The sequence below is a fragment of the Sabethes cyaneus genome, chromosome 2 (genome assembly GCF_943734655.1).
Source record: "Sabethes cyaneus chromosome 2, idSabCyanKW18_F2, whole genome shotgun sequence".
NCBI lineage: Eukaryota > Metazoa > Arthropoda > Insecta > Diptera > Culicidae > Sabethes > Sabethes cyaneus.
In genome coordinates, this window is record NC_071354.1 from 20,656,290 (window position 1) to 20,680,407 (window position 24,118).

At 39.0% G+C, this 24,118-nt stretch overlaps 1 protein-coding gene across 1 annotated transcript; it reads right to left on the reverse strand.

Moving 5' to 3' along the window:
* Positions 1 to 695: 695 nt before the first annotated feature.
* LOC128737621 (uncharacterized) lies at positions 696 to 23,845 on the reverse strand. The gene is made up of 5 exons (XM_053832297.1): positions 23,559 to 23,845; positions 12,181 to 12,881; positions 11,923 to 12,121; positions 11,765 to 11,865; positions 696 to 1,424 (listed from the first exon to the last, which is right to left on the reverse strand). Exons 2-5 carry the CDS (start codon positions 12,766 to 12,768, stop codon positions 1,047 to 1,049), a joined length of 1,266 nt encoding a protein of 421 aa, XP_053688272.1. The 5' UTR covers positions 12,769 to 12,881; positions 23,559 to 23,845; the 3' UTR covers positions 696 to 1,046.
* Positions 23,846 to 24,118: the final 273 nt, after the last annotated feature.

Genomic DNA, 24,118 nt, shown 5'->3' on the forward strand with positions numbered 1-24,118 from the left:
TTAAATGCTTACAATTCACGCTCCGAATATATGTTTTAGTAATCATTACTGAGACAGGAAATTTGATTATACCAACGAAACTCGAAAGTTGATTGATTTTCGAAACATCCAAAGAGTCAGAAAATGTTTGCATACACTTTTACTATAATGGCCGACCCTAGGTTGAACGCTTGCCTACACATTTGGTATGAAGATTTCAGTAAATGAAATTGACAATTTTACATTTTTTCAAGTTAACTTTTTTTTCAAAAGAAGTTTCAGTTCCTTCAGTACTAAGCTATTCATTGTGTATATAAGCACGTGCAATGTTTATTAATTATCAACCAAAGAGTGGCAGAATTGCAAGTTTCATTTTATTTTTATGTTTTTTTGTCCGATAACCAATCAAAAATTGTGGTACTTTCCTACATGGTTGGGACAGGCACAGTTAAAACAAATTAGAAGATGCTGCATTTTTGACAAAGCCGTTGGTTGTGAACAAACTAATTTCTCGATTATACCGGCCAACCAAAGTTTTGCTCTAGGAACCTAATTCAAAGCAACGAAATATTAGATTTTTAACTAAATTACCGGGCTCATTAAAAGTGGGTGACTAGCGGGTTTTTTTCCGCGGAAGTTGCAAAGCTATTGTTAATAATTAAGTATACATTTCTCTTTCTCAGAAATCCACAAGTTACAAACAAGTTAGAAAAAATGTACAACTCAATGATCATCATCCGAATCCATAAGTAACAAGGCGGCTCCATCAATTTTCAAAAAAATGGAGAAGAATGATTATTTTGCAATTTCACAGTTATTCTCACAATCTCAACGAACGCCAGATAAGTTTAAAAATATAAGCTTTCATTGCTCCAATATTTTCCCATAGCAACTTTTGTTCGTCGATGATAGTTAGTACAGCACTTTTAAATTTTTATTGCACCCTAATTGTGAGTTTTCTATCGTTCTACAGCGCGAAAAACAGGCATATATACACTGCACTTACTTACGGTCTATCTTCAACTAGCCGAAAAGGCGGCGATCCAACGTACGAGAATGGTGGTCCACTAGTCAATTTTGCTTGTTTTGATGATAATATTGTTTTCCTGGAGCATCGATACCGATTTGGCCGGCGACGATGAACGGGACGACGGTCGGGACGAGGGGCGGGACACGTAGTGGTGGGGGCCACTGCCGGAGGCCGTTACCAGCGGAGAGGTAACCGTAGTGGGTCCCGACGGGTCCGCGATGGAGCCGCCGTTTTTGATGAACGGCGGATTGGTGATGATGGGCGGTGGCACCGGGTTAAACAGGAAAGTGACCAACTTGCAAAGGATGGTGCAGAGCAGGGCTTCGTGGAGGACGGCCATCGAACGGTAGTTGGGCCCATCGAAGGGATCCTTGAGCGCTGCGCACAACATGTGGTTGAGGTTGACTTGCGTGGGCTGCAATGGAAAATAGAAGTATATTATGATTCTTAAGAGCAACAATTGCAATCGTAAATATTTATTGATGATAAGTGAGAAGGCGTAAATTCTCCGCTTTAATTTTCGACAAGAGTTATTTGAAGATTAATTTGGACTCATTTTTCTATGATTTCTCAACTTTTCAAACATAGACGATACATACGACCACCAATTAATTTTCGTACCCTAACTGTAGCTCACGAATAAAGAAGCAGGCAAAACGTAACACGTTACGACAGATGGGCGAAGATCAATCCTATGGAATTGAAAAAAAATTCGAATTCCGATTCCGAATTAAGAAACATTGTACTTAGCAACTTTCAATCAAACACCATCTTTGTTGGGCGTCTCCGTTTGAGTCAAGATGATACACCTTCCAACAAAATGAAAATACTTGATGGTACTCCTTCTAACTACGTTGAATTTTGCCAGAACCTCGGGGCAAAAGTTCGATTCACGCACGGGGCAAAAGTGCGATTCATGGACGAAGCCAAAATGCATAGGTAATTATATATCGGTTCAGGCACTGTATTACAGATACTAGAAATGAAAGATCTGGGGGATGCTGTGTGCTTTACAGATGCTGGTCGAAGCAAAACAGTGTCATCCGCTGGTGATACAAAAAATAAACGTTTGGTAAAGTTTCGATCTGGCGGAGGCTGCAGTACACCAGCGGAAAATAAAAAAGGTGCAAATTTAGAATATTCGTTTGTGAAACTGATCGCAGATTGAAGATATTATAGTTTTGTTAGCCACTGCTGTGCCAATTTAATAAATTATGGCTTCACACTTTTGCCCCGCGGTATTCACATTTTTGCCCAGCTAATGGGAAAAAGTGCGATTCGGCACTTGATCAGAAAAATTAATAATTTATTTTGCATAACACTATTACCCCAGATGATTTATAGTTGAATGTGAAGATATTGAGTTATTGCATCAATATAAAATATATTTACTGTTGTGCTTTTTTATATCTCATGAAAATTGATGACAACTTCAAACGTCGCGCTTATGCCCCGCCCTACTCTAAGTGTTTCATTGTTCAAATTTAGTATTACTGAGTTTAAAACCTATTTAAAACCACACTGCATATTTATGTTAGCTAAATCCTTTTGAAAATCTCCCAAGTTGTTTCGGTATGACATTATTTTGACTGCCGGACTGTCGAGTCAAAATTCGATAATCCGGTCATGAATTAGTCGTATTTGCGGGGTTGTACTGTAGTATACTTTCAGTCAATTTTAGATCATTACCAGTGCGGACGCGGATAAACGTATTCTGAATGCAGAGCTATTTAAAATTTGGTAAGTTCAATCAAGCGACAGTTTTTATTACTGCCACTTAGAATTTATAGCTCGAACAGTTTCTTTTCATTTTTCAGTTTTCAGTTTTCAGGAAAAAAATCGAAATATTTTTTTTACAACGGTAGTTTTTTTACAACTGACGGAAGGACTGCTGAAGAAAGTGATGAAACAAAAGTGTTGATAGTATCCAAATAGAATGGAACAAGGCGTGAAGATGAAAGAGCGGAAAATTAGGTAAGGGAGGGACATTAAAGCAACGCATAAGAAGTTGTGTATTGCAAGCTGTATTGTCCTATTTTATTTGGATGCTATCAACACTTTTGTTTCATTACTTTCTTCTACCGTCCTTCCATCAATTGCAAAAAATACCGTTATAAAAAATTAAGTACATGCCTGACCTCGTTAAAAGGTCAAGACAAAACACGAGGTTTGTCTATCGAAACAAAAGTTTTTCCACTCAAGTTTCTGTCTATTTTTCGTTCCAAAGTTCAGGTCTTCGTACTCGGCGTTAGACTTATCAAAACGATGATTGAAATGATCGAAATGATCTTTCATCCGATCGGTCTCACCGCACGTGGGAGGCGCACGGGAACGCCTAGCCCGAAATGTGAAATTCAGCTTCTGTAAACTGCAATGGAGAACGCTTCCAACCGATGAAGTCATCAATAGCTTGCTGCTTGGGATCCGAAACGTGATTACTTCACGACCATTAACCATGATTAATCCACTGATCATGGGATATTCCTAACCAATCGAAACAAAATGGTCATCGCATAGATTCAAACGGTGTTCGCAACAGCTGGCCGTTGGGAGGAATTTTCAACGCCGAATACGTAAGAGATGGATGATACATCGTTTTTTTTTATTTAAAGAGGCCCACAAAAGATCTCGCACATTGAGTCCCTTGTCATAAAGTTGTGGGATGTATCCATTGGAACTAAGTTTCTTTGAAGGGTATCCCTAGAATAGTACAGGTTAATGATTCTAGTGAGTTTTTTTTGAGTGGGGTTGTTTCTAGTTGATCCAAAATCATAGCAATAAAGCACGCTGATATATAATCTGTAGTGGTGCTTTAGACTGGGTTTAAAAAGTACACGGTTATTTAAAATTTTCAGACGTTCCGGTAGTTCGTTATACACAGATGGACCATAAAACGAGATCCGAATTTGATCCATATTTGTAGAAGCTCTGCACCGAATAGGTTGGTCGCATGGTGAATGACCCTCTGGGTTAAAACCACTCTAAATAAAAAAAAAGTTGGTCGCATACCGAGTGCAATGATCATGATTTGTGAAAGATAAAACGAGATTATGATGAATATTTGGGCTTTTCATCGTATCGTATATGAACAAACTGGTTTGCAATTTACATAGGGTGCGTATTTTTATCTTTGTTTTTTAGTTTTTTCTTTTTCTAATGACGTATAGCAATCGGCTTACTTTTCTGTTGGGAAAGAATAAATGCCTAATGCGAAAAATGTAGATTCAGGCAAACTGAAAAATTCTTGATATTGGACCAAAAATATAGGCTTGGCGAAGGTGTGAGTCGAACTAATAGTTCTCAATCTCTAGTCGAGTGTGTTGTTTAACTAATTACACCACTAAGCTGTGTATGTCTTTAGTGAATATAAAACCACGTATTTGGTCTTGGATAAGCTAAATGAAAGCAAATTTGCATTAAAGTATCTCATAAATACCTGTTAATAACTGTTTATGGATAACACAATAGATGAAACATCGTGGTTTGTATAGAAGAACGCAGTGTCATCAACAATTGAATTAGGAATTCCATTAATTGGTGTGCTTCTTATATCATTAATATTGTTGTTGCAGTTGAAAATCGTAATAATCGACGTGCGACATTCGGTTTTATTTCTGTTGTGTGTGTGTCGCAACTACCTCACACGTGGTGCGCTGTGATCCCACATTGATGCGCTATACAGCGCACTACTTGCGACGTAGTTGCGACACACAGAACAAGAATAAAACCGAATATCGCACGTCGATTATTACGGGTTTCAACTGCAACAGCAATATATATAAGAAATAGAAGTGGCCCAATATTACTACCTTGTGAAATTCTAATGTCTATATATCTAAGAGAACTGCCACAAAACAGCTTCCTTCCACTCAAATAGCAACGAATAATATTGTTCACTAATCCCCGTATTCTATAACTTTCCAGTTTTTGCAAGAGAAAGTCGTGATTTAAGGTATCGAGAGCTTTTTACCTTTGTTATACTATAACAAAGGTTTAGGAATTGGTCGAAAAACACGAAATTGATCCGAGGCCCGGAGGGCCGAGCCACATATACCAATCGACAGGGTTCGACGAACTGAGCAATGTCTGTGTGTGTGTGTGTGTGTGTGTGTGTGTGTGTGTGTGTGTGTGTGTGTGTGTGTGTGTGTGTGTGTGTGTGTGTGTGTGTGTGTGTGTGTGTGTGTGTGTGTGTGTGTGTGTGTGTGTGTGTGTGTGTGTGTGTGTGTGTGTGTGTGTGTGTGTGTGTGTGTGTGTGTGTGTGTGTGTGTGTGTGTGTGTGTGTGTGTGTGTGTGTGTGTGTGTGTGTGTGTGTGTGTGTGTGTGTGTGTGTGTGTGTGTGTGTGTGTGTGTATGTATGTATGTGTGTATGTATGTGCGGAGCGCAACTTTTCTATCGCCTGTTTCTCGGAGATGGCTGAACCGATTTGTTCGCTATTACTTTTGTTTGAAAGGTATTATTGCCTAGTATATCACTATTGAATTGTTTCGAGGTCCGACATTTCGTTTAAAAGTTATAAGTAAAAAAGTAAAAATTACGTGACACGATTTTCTCCGTACCCAAATGACCGATTTCAACGATCTTGGTATCGAATGAAAGCTCTTGTTAACACTAAATTTTTCGGATAAATTTTATTGAAAACAAACAATCAGTTTAAAAGTTATGCTTGAAAAACCTGTTTTGACAAGGTAATAATTATCGCCTGTTTCTTAGAAATGACTAAAGCGATTTATACGCTATTAGTCTCATTTGACAGGTAACATAACCTAATAGATCACTATTGATTTGTTTTTTGATTGGACGTTTAATTTGAGAGTTATGATCAATTGAATACAACACATTAAAATTTACAATAATTTATAACGATTTCATCTAAGATGATTTATCTAGTTTGAATTATTTTGGCATCAAATTAGAGATTTTAATGCTACAAATATATCTGCAAAATTTCAGAAGAATCGGTTTTGCCGATCAAAAGATATTAACCCTCCAACACTCGCCCCGACTTTTGTAATTCGGTTACTCGTGCGCACAATGGTCCAAAGCCAAAAAGACATGCGCATTAGAATTTTGACTGGGAAAACTTGGTTTTAGGTTTATGGAACCTTCGGAAGAATTTCTTGAAATTGAAAGTTCTATCGTCTGGTGCAATTTAAATTTTGATTAATCCCCCTATAAGTGAAATAAAAAAATTATTTTTCTTCAGTTTCAATATAACACATTGATGTGTTCTGCAAAGTTTTAGAACATATTATTACAAGAAATTTTGTTGAATACAGTAACCTTCTATCTATTAAGCGAAGAGAGAAAAATCTTATTCATTGTATATGAATTTGTAAGATCAGTTTTTTCTATTTTAGCTCTTTTTGTAATTGTTGCATTCCTTTTTCATGTATTACAAAATTGTATAAATAGTAAAAATACACAACTTTGATTAATATAGTATACCTCTATGTTTGTTTGTTTAGGTACTGTAGAACTTTGATTAAAAAAAAGCCTTAATGTTGACCCCGAATGACTCGACTACCAACAGATACATTTTAAACATTTTATATTTGCTAATTATGTTGCTGCATACAGACACCATTTTTACATATGAAGAAACGAGAGAAACTTCCAGGGCCAATCGCGGTACAACTCACATGCTGATTGCTTCGTTTCTGTGATGTCAGTTTATGCTGATCTATTTGCCCAACAATTTAAAGTATTAATGCATAATTATGACATTTTGCTCATAACAAGGTAATTGAAGAACATACGTTAGTTAAGCAGAGATTTGTAACTTTATAACAATATGGCATTCAAAAACCTACACGTGTTGTACAAAATGCAACAGCGTGAGTAATCGAAGGTTAATAGATATTGATGAAATTTATTCAAGAAAACTTTATTGATGTCAATCAAAAATAATGGCGTTACAGAAATTTATATGTAGTTCAAAAACCTATGAACTAGACTTTTACTACGCAATGTATATGTTAAAGAATAATATTTCCTCTTATAACTTGCTTTTACTTGCACTTACTCAAATTAGAAACAACCAGCTTACCCTTACTCAGTAATTTCATGAAAAAGGATCTATCAAAATTTATAGGTGCTGCTATTTTGTTCAAATTTTGTAAACTTATTAAATTTCCAAAAATTTAATGAAAACCAACGCACCACGCAACGATAACCAATAGATGAATTATGTTTCGAAGACGTGTCGATTTCTATCTCAAATAGCAAGTAAGACCGTATAACAAAGGTTCCTTTCACCACTAGGTGGATTAAATCGGGTTTTTTAAATCAATAAAAAGGCCTCCAACGATACATTTGTTGTCTATTTTATTTAGTAAGAAGACAACAAGCTCAACTATAGCCGAAGAGGTTCTACATTGTTTTCTAACCCCGTACTGGAATTCATATAAAACGTTGAATTTTATTCAAAGAATTGGTCTTTCAAAAATTTTGTTTATTACAGACAGTATAGAAATAGGACGGTAGTTGCAAGGGTCAGACTCATCCCCAGATTTAAAACAGGTACCACTCTTGCAATTTTTAAACAGTCTGGGTAACTTCCTTGGCTCAGTATTTGGTTGAAAAGCTCTATAAATTCGAATTTCGAATATAATTCTATAGTTCGAATTTTGCTTGCTAATACTTGTTGGTAGATTACCAGGCTCCCAGCTTTTTTTGGTATTTGGTTCATGATAGGTGGGAATCGAACTTAAATCAATCGATTGCCGGTCGTAGCGTGAAATACCGGTGATGGTAGGTCACTAGATTTGCCGAGGAAACTGACGGCAACGCACTGTCTGTTTTTATCGCACTGACCAAGATACAATAAAGATATATCTATCCGAGATCTATATAGTAAAGACCGTCTATCTTCACTGCTGCAGAAACAGAGCAGTCACACAAAAACAAATTGGAAGAGCGCAGCAAAACTAGATATTAGACTATCTAATAGATGGGTGCGGTGGTGTAGAAGTATTACACAACGACTGGTGATCGAGACACGTGGGTTCGATTCCCACCTGCCATTGAACAACCCAATATAATTTTGGTCTTATTTCGAAATTTTCCAGTCTTCCGATTAATCATTTTTCACATCATGCACTTGCTCATTTTCCAAAAAAAAAGAGTTTATGTCATGACCGCGTATGCAGTCATATAAAGGCTTGTTCGCGACAAAATTTGGACACCCCCAAACACACACAGCTTCGGTAATATATTAACAATGAGTGAAATATTTTGCAGAGTGGTAGGCGTATGTCTGTTCTTTCTGAAAATATAACATGTTTATATTACAAGCGCTCAGCATAAAATGGCGTCGAAAGAAGAGCAGGTGCGAAAAGCAATTGTGTGCGGTCGCAATAAAAATCCGGATCTCTCGTTAAGAAAACTTGCCAAAAAGCTTGGATTTCCTCCAAGCACTGTTCACAGTGTTTTAACAGCTTGACAACAGCTAGGAGTTACGCCCCATCGAGCGGTATTGGGCTTTGGTGAAGAGATAGCTGTCCCAGCACAAACAACAAGCAACAACTATAGATAAATTTCGAAAATCTCGGGCAAACGCAGTTGAATTGGTTGCCAACAAGTCTGCACTGACCCTCATGGCAAGGGTAAACTCCAAAGTTCGCCAATTTTTCATGCAGACCAAATAAGTAAAGATAATTATTCCCGATACACACATAAATGATATAAAATTGTTTCATGGACTAAACTTCTAGCAAATTTGTTTTATTGCAAAATTGAGGTGTCCAGATTTTGTCGCGAACAAGCCTTACAAGAAATAATAATATTTTTTTTTAATAAATAAGAAAAATGAGCATAATTTGGTTTCAAAAATTCCAAGCCTAACGTATTTCTCAGATTATTTTTCATAAGAATCACAAGAATTATTTCATAACAATAAGAAAGTACACGATTTCCAGCATTCAGACAACTCCATGTAGTGGACACAGTATTATGTTTGTACGGGAAGAAACTCAAAGAGGAAGCGAATAGGTAGATAGTGGTCATCCCGGAAGTGATTGACATCGACAACGAGGATGATGAAGATGTGAGGCTTGAGACATCGAGAGAAGGTGCAAATATGTAGAAGACATGAGTAAGCCCTTTTTTTTAGAAGGGGATTTGACTACTTTGTCCATTAATTTGAACTTTTGTAGTATATCCTTGTTTACCGTACGTGCCATGCAAGCCAATTGCCATTATAGACAACTAGTCATTTGCTCTTGCACGCTCCCAGTCAGGTATAATATGGTTTATGAAACCGATAACCTTCCCGGGATTGGCAGACCACATTTCACTAGGAGATAAGCATCTCTTGTCAAGAAATTTAGCTCTGCTCGTGTAAAGCGCACTACAACTGCAGAGCAGGTGCTCCGACATTTCGCTTTCAAGATTGCAGAAGCGACAGACATCATTTTCAACACGACCCATGTTCTTTAAATGATGTCTACTCGGACAGTGCCCTGTTACTAGGAGTAAGCCCTTACAAAAGCGAGGCTTTTCAACTAAAATGTTTGGTAGTTTAAGAAAACACGACGAAAAGGATGAAGGATGAAAATTCAAATCCATTTGTAAATGGTTAGAAATGAAGACGTAGATTAATACTTTTTTCTGATATGATAACAACTCCAACAAGATAGTATACCAAAGCTCTTATTGCTTAAACTGTGTCTCGTTTCCAACAGTTTTATAGGGTTTGTTCAAGCTGCGCTTGACGATGATCCAATATCTTTCGAACTGGCGAAGCTATAGTGCGTTGGGAGGTTACTACTTGTACATTGATACCACTCCATGACCTTTGTTCCAAATCTGGCTAAAACAGCACGGGACAAACATGGTGCTGCAGGAAAAGCACCAGACGATGTTCCATAAACTCGTTCACATAAATTTCCTGGTTGACCGGTTGCAATATCACTTTTGAAGCAAAAGATAAAAGTAGCCTGCCAAACTAGATATATCTTAACGAACATCGACCATTTCATATGCTTGAAATGGTCTACAACTTTTGCATGCATAAAACTCCTATCCAGGCTTCCATGTTTGGTTTGAGTTCAGAGAGCAAAATTCAATCCACAAAAACGGTTATTTGAGAAATGTATTTCAGAGTTCAGTTACAAGACTTTCACTTTTACATTGCGTTGCATATTTTTTGTATGGACCTCGAGGCACAACATTGATTTACCAACCTTATTTTTTAGTGATATGTATCATAAGCTGATAAGCAAAATCACATTGGCTTTATTGTTCGTTCCTTACCAGATTCCGAGAAGGCTTAGAACTCATTCGTCAATGCGAATAGTGTTCAAGCTAAGATAAAGGGCATTTCTATAGAAACATTGAACTTGACCTTAACCTCGGTTGGCATGGGAGTCGAATGTTCAAGCACTTTTTACAGTAATCATAATTATCTGTTGGGTATCGCAATTACTAACGGGCGGCAACTAAAATTTTGGAATTTTTTTTCTCAAGCTGTCAAAAAAAGACAAAGATTCATGAAGAAGATCTGATTTACCGAAATTAAAGATACATTATCCATTGTTGATTAAACATTAGTGTGCATTAGAAAGTGGTCCATAATCGGCTGTTCGGCTAAACTACCGTTTGATGTCGGAACAGGAGCGTTGTACAGCCGTCATGTCAACTTTGCGAATGCATCTGTTGATTCTACCAATCAACTATTTGCAATTCGTGGCTCTCCAGTTACTTTTGTATATAAACGTTTGTATACTCAAAATCCCGAAGAAATCTTCGATTGGGCGCACTAAGACAGATTTTTCATTTCGGGTCGTGGTTTTTGGGTACAAATGGGATCGAATGGGTATTCAGGAACGATTGTGTGCTTTTGGCGTAATGCGATGATGCTCTATCCGGCCAAAACACGCATTGTCATGATGTTTTTGTATCTGCATGATGTTTTTGTAGAAACGGGATCAAAATTTTGTTCAAAAATTCAAAAAATGGTGCATCTTAATTGATAGTCAAACCAGAACGCTTGTTGTTGAAGGTACGATAAAGAGAATGATGTCCTTCTGCGTCCATGATTTTGGCTGGTCTTTCACTACTTTGCTTGCGAATAGTTGTTGGGCATCTAAGGATATGGTTAACAGTCGAAGCTGCAACATATTCGCTTTTAAAATGTTGTACCGTTTACTTTTTGCCGAGATTTATGTGGCAGTTCGTAGAATTGTACAACTCGCTCCCAACATGCTTCTTGTTTTGACGCCATTTTAAGCAAGTAAGGTAAGCAGAAACAAAACAAAAAATATTGACAAAAAGAGAAGAGAGAGAGAATTAAAACATACATACTCTCATTTAACTCTAACCTCGTTTGTTGTTGAGTGCAGAAGCCGCGAAAAAATTCCAAAATTTTAGTTGCCACCCGTTACTATATCATTACGGCATATTAATCTATCTCCGTAGCGTACCATGTCTTCTTGCGAAGGAAAAGCTATCGTGGTGGCTTTATGTGGTAAAAGCATGTTATCGATTATTAGGATATTGCTAATAATATCAACTTTTATCAAGCATGATAGAGATTATTCATAACGAATAATATAATTGGAAACAAAACTTATATCGTCGGTAATATTGATATTAATTGTTGTCATATTAGTGAGTAGTGATATTGCTTTCAGTGAACTGAATAATGTGGTAGTTTGTTATTTGTAAACTTCCTCGGTAGAATAGGTAATGAAGATGTGCGATTTAATCAATATTAAATCATTATGGTAACATGTTTCATTTGTGACTGTACTTACAATGGCAACAATTTGCAGAAAGGCAAAATGGTAAATGATGATCGCTGCATATCCTATAGTGTTCCAAGTGAAATCATTCATGGCTTCCATATTGTAGACGCCTAAAACAAAGAAATTTTCGAATAGCTATTGCTTCTCAATGAAAAACCTTCACTCACCTCCCGTTCTTAACAGGTAGATCGGTATGATGCACATAAGCGCGTGTTGAATCCAGTAGATGGCAGCTTCCATCGGCAGTTGCCGACTGTCGGTTTCCGGAAACATAAACGCTAACAGCGGCCCGTTCAGGTAGTTCATCTGCAACCGGAATAGACCCGTAGTACTTTTCTTCGGCTTATTACATGCTAGTAGATAAATCTGCAATTAAGATGGTTGGCTTACTAAACGCTAGCTGGGCGTGTGACAAAAATTCAAACCTGCATCAACGTGGTAACATGACAAGGATTTAAAATGTAGATAACAGTCCTAGTTGCAAATTTAAAGCCTATTTCGACGCCCAGCGTCAGAGTCATGGTTATCAGCAGAATTTGCTTCACTAAACTGGGTGCCTCGCCATCCAGTGCGGAACTGGCAGAATTTGGACCCGCAGTACTGCACCGGTGGCAGCTGCAGTATTCCACCGATGAGGATCGCCGGTGATGATGCTGCTGAATTAGCAGTTCCCGATGATCCGGTTCCAGATGGTGTGTGATGGTGCCACCACCGACCCGTTGATAATGATGCTGCAGATTGTGGCTGCCGGCACTGGCTGCCAGATGGCTGATGCTGCTACTTCGATACCCCATCGGACTTCCAGCGTGCTGCGGGGTACCGACTCGCCGACTTCGTCGGAACGTAATTGGTTTCATTCGCGCCACGGCAATTTTAATCGCCAGCAAGCAAAGCGGAACAAGGATTAAAGTTTCCAACAGCTTTCGACTCGCTGGCAGGAATTCGGCACATTCCGGACCGACATTCCTTGGCACGGAACCGTTAACGCCATCGTATGCCCAACCGAAGTGCATTGCTGGCCAGGTGGGGGCAGACTTGCTACTGCTGCTGCTGCTGCTACTGCAGACGAGGAGCCGTTTGATCAATTTTTTGATACTTTCTCTCGACCGAGCTGCTATGCTATAACCTGTGTCGGGCCGGGAGAACAGAAAGAATGTACTAAGTTAGCGTGAAAGCTCTCGAAGGAAATACTTGGGCATCGTAAATTGAATTATCGATAAAAAGTGTGCGATGGGCGACCGCGCAGCGTTGGGGTTGCAGTTGGGAAGGGTGTAGTTAGAGACAATTAAATTACTATCGATTGATTACTTTTTAGTTATCTATGTGGAAGGTGCTGTGAAATGGAGACCAGTCAAATATGCAGGTACAAGGAAAAACTTTACGTTGCTATAATATGCGGTCGTGTTTTTTATCAGTCTGTAAAAGAGAATAACTTAATTTTACCGAAACATTCCATATAAATTGTAAGCGAGATTAGAGTATTATATTTGGAAATACTTCACTGCATGGAGAAAGCAATGAGATCTAAACTTTCCGATGCCATTTCCCGTGTGAAAAATTGCCTCGTATTGAATATAACTGTACGTTTTCAGAGTTGTGAACCGTGCTTAAGGGACTTACAATGAATTAAATTGTCGGTTCCTACGTTTGTACGTAACAGATATTGTAGTGGAATTAAATTAGCTTACACATTCACCATCGGGTGAAAATAAATACCTACCCCCAAAATGCAGAATGCTTTTGAGTTAAAAACCGCACAGATTTCAACAAAATATGTGGTAAAATCACGGGCTATCAGTGTTTTGTGTTGCCTTTATGATATTTACACAATGAAACTCTGACGAAACATAAGTAGCAAACAAATGACTGCTTTCTGTTTATTTTATAACCAATCGAATGTGGTTGTGATATTTTTGATGATTTTATCACTATATGGAATTCCACCATATTATGAAATGGTCCGCAGATCGAACCTGCGTCTACGTTTACTTCGATTTAGAGGGGAAAAGTAACAGAGTATTCCCGTTCTAACAGGTCGTGGATCGTTCGCTTTGATGAACCGTGACAAAGTTGATATCCTTTTTTCTATCGACTGCGTCTATATGCTAGCGTAATTCAAAACTGATGTCTCGTATGAACACATCGATTACTCGCGAGGGCTCACACTCCCGCTTATGAGTAGAATCGAGGGCGAGGATGAAGAAGATGAAAAATAGTAATGCTTAACGGGAAACTAGCAGTCATTAACTTTTCGTCGGATAGCCCAATTTCGGAAGCAGTTTTTGGGCCCAAAAGCGGGATTCTGTTCATGAGAATGTAAATACTCCATTCTTCTTGCCAATCTGAAAACAGCGAATATATTTTCATGGACGAAATTTTTGTTTCAAACAAAAAAACTGCTTTTGGAATCAGCAGAATCGATGACGACTAATTTCACCTTCATCTATATCCCAGCGAGCCGCTAGCCCTCACGGGGAGCTGGTTGCTCACGAGTTGTTTACTTGCGAACGGGCTATGCAGAAACATACTACGATGCTATATGCTCGCGGGTGTGTCTACCAGTCTACCGACTAGGTAGCAGAATGTCTGCTCACAGCAACGGGGGATGTTGGCTTTTCTTTACGAGTACAGAAATCAGCTAAGCACCTGAGAAGATACGATACTATCAGACACCGGAGAAGACAACTCAGAGAGTGGGGTTTAGATATCCCTACCCCCGTAATGGGTCGTGAGAATCCCGACCCACTAAAACCCTACTCGAGTCTCCAGCCTCAATCCTCCCTGGCACCACATTATCGGTATTACTTCAGGGAGTGGAATGTTGGCTTAAGCTTGTGAGAGTGCCGTAAGCGTCAAATGATATGGTTCTCCTATTCGCTCGCGGGGGAATAGGCATCGTTAGCTTCTCGCTCGATTTGCAACATTGACGAGAAGTATATTTAGTAGAGCAATTCCGTTTATATAAAATTCTTAGAAAGATCCCATTTCACCAGAAAAGTAGAAGAATATGGTGTATGCAATACCCTGCGATACGAACGACGACAAAGTAAACATGGGGCAAACGGGAAGTCGGTTAAAAGCGAGAGTGATTGAACACAAAAATGAGGCAAAATTCGGACTTTTACAGGACGCAATCCAAAACGGGGACATTTTAACGCAGAACTACGTTTTTGTTTAATATATTGGGATGCCCTTTACAGGTAGGAGAAATTGACATGATAGTGGTCACGTTTTATACGCTAATAACTCCAGCCATTTTTAAATGTATTTTGAAGAGATTTGTGTCAATTGATCAAAAATTTTGTAATACATTGATTGATAAACAGATCAAAATAAAAATTTATCGCCTCACTATTGAAATTAGCATAAATATCAGGCAGGGGAAGACGGGTTAAGACGGCCCCCTAAGCGAATAAATTACTAGCATAAAATGTGTACGAAAATTCACCTTTTCTTGTTCCACACATGGAAAAGCATTCATTTATCTACCATTAAAAATTATATAAAGAATTAATTAGTCTACTTTTCCGTGATTTTTCATCAATTTTCGAAACGTCTAAAAATTACTCGTTCACAACCAGGCGGGGTAAGAAGGACCACCAAAAGGGTAAGACGGACCATGGCGGAGTAAGGCGGATTGTTGCAGATTTGAAGGTTTCTTTGAGTTGTAAACACAATTTTAATATTATTAACTAAGTAAGAACAAGTTCTTAAGGGGTTTTAGGTACATGCTAAAGGAAGGTATAGTTTAATTTAGAGACCTGCTAAAAGAAGGAATTTTACTGCTAGTTCAATTTTGAAAATAAGAGTAGACGTTATTTTACTCCACTGGTTTTTATTTACTCTTTTCTTGGCGTTATTTTGTTGATTTGTCAGCAGGACTTTTACTCTTTGAATACGCTTCAGTTTCGGTGAAGGCAAAGAAGGCAACACATTAAATGAGCCGTTAAGTGACTTGGGATCATCGAATTTTGATTCCGTTAGATCCAAATTTAAATTGATTTTTTCATTCGAATGGCACTTGTTGGCTTCTTTTGACGCGGGAGGCTCTGTGTTAGACAGGATGATCTCAGATTCAGGAATGATTTTATTACAGGTGTACTCTATTTCGAAAAAGACTTTGATGAAGCCTGCAAGTCGTGAACGAAATGCGTATCTGTCAGAATAATAAAAAGTTAGTCAAATTCAACAAGAAAAAAGTTAGTTTTTTCATTCAATATTCTTAAAATCTATTAAGACACTAAACAGAAGAACTTAAGGTAATTATGAGCACTATGACGTATGGTCCTTTTACCCCGTGAAAAATGGCCCGTCTTACCCCTAGTTAACAATTTACATTATTTTGCTTTTATCTCTCAATCCCTACTATTCTATATACCTTTTCCGCCACACACAGAACAAGAATTGCCCAATTAAAGTCAGTGGTAAGAGAGAAGACAAAATACATAGCTTTTTTTACTGAATAACCTTAAATTTGTTGCTGCTGAAATTATATCGCATGAAGATACTGCGAACGAAAAGTTTGTTTTGATTCTAGTTTTGACGTTGGATACGGCCGAGTGCCACAGGTTGTCTTGGAGAAATCGATGTGGTCCCTCTTACCCCGCCGGGCCTTCTTACCCCTTGTTACCCTACTGTCAAGAAAGAACAAACCGACCAATCACATGCATTCAAGCTTTTGCTTCCCAGACCCAGCACGACAATCTTAGGCGGCATCCATAAAGTACGTCACGCTTATAGGGGGGAGGGGGGGTAGACCTAATCGTGACGATTTGTGACATAGGGGGGAGGGGGGGTATGAAGTTATGTGACGTCACATGACAAAAAAAAACAAATGGAAAATTTATTTATTGAAGGCTTCTATAAAATTAACGTTCTGATGGATTTTAAAACAAATAGTTAAATTTTTTGAATGAAAACTTTTTTTCAACATATGTGTGAACAGGACTCATTTATTCTTCTATGTAGTATGAACTCTCCATTGCGGCTTTACAGAATATGCAGTACACCGCTGAAGAGCTGCTTGAGTACCGTCCTGCCTAAAAGATTTTTGCAACCGCAAATAGCAGTCGCACAAACTCCTGAGGGGCTACGGGGTGCTACCAGAGACCCATGGCAATGTTTTCCCTTGATATTCGTGCTGAACTCAAACGATTAACATAAACTCATACCGAAGTTCCACGCTTGCTTTTAAGGTTTTTCGGTATAATTGATGCTGCCCCTCACTCAAAAGCTCTCTGAAGAATAGAGTTTATGCACCTTGCGGACTAAATTTCGCATCTAAGATAGTGTTGAATGATTGCACGATTAAATTAATACACAACATGACAAAATCCGTCAGAAAAGTTCTTGGCGTGTTGCTGCAAGACGTCAGCAGGAAGTTCTGATTCTTTCAACTAGATCAGACGAATTTGAGTGGATGGATGTAAAGGACGTGGATATGCGCGAAACATTAATCGACGTCACATCAGCGACTTCTGATCATCTTCAAAATCCGCGAATCGATTACTTATAAGCTCGAAAATTTTCCTTTTTTTTATTTGCTGGAATTCATTTGATAGCTGTAAATAAAAAGGTTGAAATGAATATCTAATTTTTTTTGTTGTGAAGGGGGGGGGGTTGCCGTGACGTGACGTACTTTCTCAGGGGGGTCACCGAATGTGTGACGAATTGTGACGAGGGGGGAGGGGGGGTAGATTTTGGTCAAAATTTGCGTGACGTACTAAATGGATGTCGCCTTATATACTTGCGACTTTGTTTACTTCGATTCTAGAAAAGCCAGCAGCGACAGAAACTATCTACCTTAACAGGCAGGGTATTTTCAGCCTATTAAGCGGTAGCCTAAACAATATTCAGGAATCACGTTGAAACTATATTCATTCGAGACAAGATTTTTATACCAGTTGATAGAATAATATTTACTGAATATCGGCGTGTATTTTGGTTTTAATGAAACGCTACTGAATTTGAGTTATAGTCGCGAGAAATGATGAAGTCGCTGCGGCTAAATTGGGCCCATTTTCTATAGTGTTGTCTGTGTTTTTTAAATCCGACCATCCGAAATAGCCTGCACAGGGATTAGATGTTATTCGGTATTTGTCGGTATTGCCTAGATACCGGCTCATTGAAGATAACTAGTTTTGCAGTGACAACAGCTTGCTGCTGGCGCTAGTGTATCATTGAATCGTTCATATACATTAGCACCAGAAGCAAGTGGTTGTCACTTAAATATTAGCTATATCAACACGATAGAAGAGTTTCAGGCGCAACTGCATCACATCTTGGTAGTAGTGTAAATAAAGCACCATATGCTGAAATTAAAAGCAAAATGCTGCAGATAGCTAGTGAATGACAATTGATTTATATTTTCATATCAGAGGGGAATTTTTGTGTTCTTCCGTGATGAAAAGAAGTAGAAATGTTCTGTGACATGATATTCACGGTTGTTTAGTTTCTAGAATAAGTAAACCTGATCATAATTGTGTGTTTTCCAAACCATCATCAAGAGCGGATACGCGTAAACGATTGCTGCTGGTTTTTTCAGCCTGATTCCGTGCCAGTGGAAAAACAGTGGTTTTGATGTTTATTGAATAAAATTCAGCAAATTACTTACATTTTTATGAAAATAGTTATAACACATTAAAGTTTATGAGTGCTACATTCGTTACAGTATTGTTATATAGCGGCAAAGTTTTTATTTCGGAAAGCGCAGCAAAAAAAAGGTAATGTATGCCGAATTTAGTAGCGTGCTGGAAATACCCTCCCGTAGCCTATACTGTCAAAGAAAAAAGAGCTCAACCTTCCTTGTCGTCGACCGATTTTGGTATTCGAAATTGAAGTCTCGTAATTGGAAATCTTTAAAACCGTCACGATTTTTACTTGGCATTCCATATGATAGTTATTTGTTAATTTTTTTCATCCGACATTACACAACAGATGCAATGTGTAAGTTGATGGCGTAAGACTACGTAACCTATGTTTAAGTATTCAAAGTTGGTGTAGGTGAACTAATTTTATTGAAGGTAGTTTAAGTGGTGTGTTTTGGCTAATGTCTTATGCAAGAGTCTGAAATCTAAGAAAAATTAAGGAAAAACTGAAAAAAGCGTAGTACAATTACACGAATAATGTAAATCCGGGATCTGAGAAAGAAGAGAGAGCGAAGTTTTTTTAACGAGAAGTTGTTTCATCTGAGTGAACACACTATTAAACTTTAACAAACTGAAAACAACAAGCCGTGTTGATGCCGTTGCGAGAGCAGTTCGTCGCTGCTCGAGGAGATTGATTAGCGAGCAAATCAATTAAAAATTGAAGTTTGGGAAAATTATTGCTAGTTTGAGTTAATAGCTTTGTGATGTCATAGATAAATAGCGGGGTCCCAAGATGGTGCCTTGGGGATCCCCGGAAATATTACTAAATCAGCTAGATTGTGACATACCCAAATTTACGATTACGCAGGTATGATTATAACCATGCTATCATCGCGACAGATACTTCAAGTTGCTTACATCCCAAGCAGCAATGTGAGTTTTATTGTACTCTTATGGTGGTCTTCAAGACCAATTTTGGTCTTAAATGCCATCATTAGAGTGTAGTAAAACCCTAATTGTTACTTGGGATAGTATCCCATGATCGACACGATCGAATGAAGCCTTCGGGTCAGTGTAGATAGCGTCATTCTGGAGTCTTCGATCCACACAACGCAAGCAAAAAGGAGTGAATTATAATAAATGAGTACAGCCAGTCCATAGTTATTGGCACTCACAATTGTGAGTTATTTTAGATCTAGCTGCCAGTTTCTGTGTAAACATCTAATGATTAATGAAATTGTTGGTGCTACTTATGAGTAACAATTTAATCAATCAATTAGTATAATATTTACGCATTCATCTTCTATACCTATAAAAATGGATTTCTGTCTGTCTGTCTGTCCGTATGTTCCTAATAGAATCAAAAATTACTGTACCAATCGGCGTGAAAATTTGCATGTAGGGGGTTTTGGGACCAGGGAAGGTTCTTATGATGGTTAGAGACCCCTCCCCCACTAAGAGGGGGGGGGGGGATCCCATACAAATCTATACCTATAAAAATGTATTTCTGTCTGTCTGCCCGTATGCTTGTAGAGGGCTTTGAGGCCGGGGAAGGTTCGTATGATGGTTAAAGACTTCTCCCCACCACTAAGAGAGGGGGCTGCCATACAAATGAAACACAAATTTCTGTCTGTCTGTCCGTATGTTCCTTATGGAATCGAAAACTACTGAACCGATCGGCGTGAAAATTTGCTTGTACACACTTAATAAAAAGCACCGAGTTCGGTAAAATAATACCGAAATCTGAACAGCTGAACGTTCGGTAAAATTTTTTATGATGCTAAACATTACTAATGATCCGTAAACGTCGATATGCACCACCAAAATTTTTACCGAACGTTCGGCTGTTTAGATTTCGGTAAATTTTACCGAATCGTTTAAGTGTGTAGGGGTTTTTGCGGCTGGGGAAGGTATCCCCTCACTGAGAGGGAGGGGGGGCTCCCATACAAATGAAATACAAATTTCTGCATAACTCGAGAACTAATCAAGCAAATGGAACAAAATTTGGCATGTGGGTGTTTTAGGAGACAAGATTCTTTTCTATAGTGCAATGAGATCCCTCCCTCTTTAGGAGGGAAATTATGACCTCTCTCCGCTTTAGGAGGAGGGGCTCCCATACAAATGAAATAAAAATTACCTCATAACTCGAGAACTAATCAAGCAAATGGAACCAAATTTGGCATGTGAAGGTTTTTGGAGGCAAGTTTTTTTTTCTATGATGAATTAGCACCCCTCCCCTTTTTAAGAGGGGGCGGGGCTCCCATATAACTGAAATACAAATTTCCACATAACTCTAGAACTAAGCAAGCAAATGGACCCAAATTTGGCATGTGAGTGTTTTGGGAGGTAAATTTTTTTTCTATGGTGCATTGAGACCCATTTCCTCTTTAGGAGGGGAATTATGAGCCCTTTCCGCTATAAGAGTGGACGCCCCCATACAAATGAAATATGTGGCCGGTCCATTGTAGCCTCCGCACTTTCATCAGGAGTATGACGGGAATATCTCCAAGTAGTGCCTGCAGCTCGTGGCTCATACGCCTCTGCCACTCTCCGCTTTTCGTTTATACGCCACCAAAAATAGACCGCAACACCTTAAGTTCAAATACGGATAGGGCACGTATGTCCGTAAGCAAAGTTACAGCCCTTCCGTAGAGGTCTTGATTGAAGCATCTTGCAGAGGGAAAAAAGGGGACCCGACTGTCAGCTTAAATGCGTCATTGAAACTCCTTGTATTATTGTCGGCGGTGACCAGAGAGCTCAATTATACGAACTCATCAACCACTTTCAGTTCATTGCCGTTAATAATCACTGTACGTATATAGGAGGCAAGCGTTGTTTTCTCTGGAGCCTCTTCCTACCATGTATTTAGTTTTTGATGCATTGATTTGTTGCCCATTCATCCTAGCCTCCGTTTTTAGTTTGGCGTAGTTTGCATCCACCGTCGCAAGGTTTCTAGTGCTGATGTCAAGGTGATATGCGAGGGCTGAGGGTTGGCTATTTTTGGCGCCCCCAAAACACACACGTTGCACGTCACTCGCTCCAGGGTAGCTTGGATCAGTAACGTCAGTTTGTCTGGAAACTCATTCTCGTGCATTATCTGCTATAGCTGTTCGCATTCGACTGTATCATGTGTTGCCCTGAAATCCACGAAAACATGATGCGTGGGCACGTTGTACTTCTAACATTTCTGGAGGATTTGTCGGAGAGTGAAAATTTGATGTACCTCGCCTGATACTGTCCTACAAAATGCTGTGCTGATGGACGATGTGACAAAGTCCTTGCTCTCCGAACCTTGTAGGTGGCGTTGGTCTGCGTAATGCCGCGATAATTGCAACAATAGAGCCGATCGTTCTTTTAGCAGATGGGACAAACCACAGCTTCCATCCAATCCTGCGGTAGTTTCTCCTCCTCTCAAACCCTTGAAATTATCCAGCGATGTGCTGTTGCTAGAGGTTCTCTGCCATTTATGTAGAGCTTTGCCGGAAGTTGGTCCTTTCGGGCGGTTCTGTTATTCTGTTCAGCTGATCGATTTCTTGACGGTTATCTTCAAGATAGGGAGCCGGTACGATCTGTTTCCTTCTGTTATATCGCCATTGGTATGCCCATCGAAGAACTGCTTTCATCTGCCTACCACCTCGCACTCGCTTGTGACCAGGTTTCCCATAAATATCAGAGTTATGCAAAGCAAAGCCTACGTGCTAGTTTCCGTTTTCGAAATCTGACCTTCTGTTTTTATCCGACACACCTAGCAGTCAGTTGTTTAGGGTGTAGAACAAATGTGGGGTTAGTAATACGATCCTGTTGAACAAACGATGACTGGCTTGTTAGACCAGCATCCTACCTCGAAGCTAACTGGGAGACCAGAGTTATGTAATGTGTATTAATGTGTATTAATGATCGTTATGCCGCCCCCTAAAAGGGGCACCTCAGTGACTGGGTAAAAATTAGAAAGATCGAGTAAATAGAGATTTCAGTGGATCGATCGGAAAATCTGCGTATCATTCCAACCAAAAACACATTGATTTCAAACTACGCACTATTGACAAATTGAAAATATTGTATTGTAAAGTGGAGGAGCGTTTGAGGAGAAGAATGGTGGACTGGATGAAACTGGGAAATTTCGATATGAGGCCAAAAATATGCTGGGTCGTTCAATGGCAAGTGGGACTTCAATCCATATTCTCCCGGTTGGTACCCGAGTGTTTTGGAAATTAACCTATCGCCCCACCGTTCTATTGCCAAAACTAACTTGCATAGTTCTACACCTACCAAGCGATCGTGTCTGGAACACAATCCGACTTATTTTTCATTGAAAATTATGAAATCTGTTTTCTACACTCAATTCTGTTAAGCGAATGGATGTAGACGAACTCAATAATAATGGTAGGTAGAGTTAATTCATTAGAATGAATCAAAACCCAATTATTTTCCACCTCTCAACTAGATAATTACATGCTAAAAGTAAGAGTTAAATAAGTAAACACTAGGATTATGGTGAATAGTGGGAATAATAGAGATAGACAAATTCAGAACAACAGAAAAGCTTTATAAACACTGAACGATCTAACTTCGAGATTAGCAATTCATGGTTACCATAACAAAATGCAAACTTTTTATGTGTTCTATTAAATAGAAAAAGAAAACATAAAAAATATCCCCTTCGCGTTGATGTTGTTTTTTACATACAGTGGACCCCCGTTCGTTTGAACGATTCCTCATGCAAACTAACGGGGTTACTTTTTAATGTGAACAACTGGTAACCCGAAATATGCTGAAACCTGTGTGAACTGGCCGCCCTGATCTTTGTTATTGTTTTGGTGGTTTGTTTTAGTTGGCAGTTGCAAGTGCGAATATTGCATTTTCCGATCGGATTTCTCTCTTAATCGTTAGGAAAACGAAATTTCACATTTCGTTTAAACACGCTAGGTCAGTACAAACGAATCGAACAAATGATGTCATGTTGAGAATGACATTTGAACCATTTTTAATTTGCACGTCGTGTAAACCAACGGGGTTCAAATTAAAAAGTGTTCAGATTAAAAATGGTCAAACGAACGGGGGTCCACGGTACTCTAGTCAAACATCAATATTTTTATTTGCGTTCACTCATCACTTCATATATTTCCGCTCGAGTTATATTCTGCCGCACAACAACTTTTACTTTTCGATGCAAACGTACGACTAGACGCACTTGACTGTCGGATTCCTTTTCTCACCTGTCTGACCCAATTCGGTGGCTTATTCTACGTTTCCTGGGCAGTTTGTCAATTTTCCCACATTCACACGCGTTAATAATGAAGCAGGCCCCGCTAGTAGTAGGTAGGTACTGCAAGTACTGCAACGTTGTAGGTTTCCCGCTATGAATAAAATAACGCTAGTTGCACCACGGAACCACGTGAGCCGAAATGAACAGAGCGACCAGCCGCGCGACAGCACAGAGCTCAACCACCGATGGCGATGCGATGCGATGCGATGATGATGTTGGCCGTTTGGAGCTACTGGCGATACTGCGCTGCGAGTGCCCGTCAAGAGTTTTGTTTGATGGTCGGATTTTGTCGCCTGCTGATGATGGAATTCAAATATTACGTTATATATACTCTCCTCGAGATAAGAGACAAGCCTTTAATCAAATTAGAGTGTTTATTTTGTTTTTACTATTTGGTTCAGCTGACCGTGAAAGTCGATTAAAGACTGACCAGATAATCTCTGAAAGTGGTGGATGCATTTGTTAACACTTTTTAATCCAGCTGTGCAAGTCATTTCATAAAGGTAAACG

Excerpts from the sequence above, each read along its gene's own strand:
- LOC128737621 (XM_053832297.1), bottom strand. The coding sequence starts at position 12,768 with ATGCACTTCGGTTGGGCATACGATGGCGTTAACGGTTCCGTGCCAAGG. Across the intron at positions 12,122-12,180 it reads ATGTTACCACGTTGATGCAG|ATTTATCTACTAGCATGTAA; the intron begins GTTTGAATTTTT and ends TCTTAATTGCAG. Across the intron at positions 11,866-11,922 it reads CTACCTGTTAAGAACGGGAG|GCGTCTACAATATGGAAGCC; the intron begins GTGAGTGAAGGT and ends TCTTTGTTTTAG.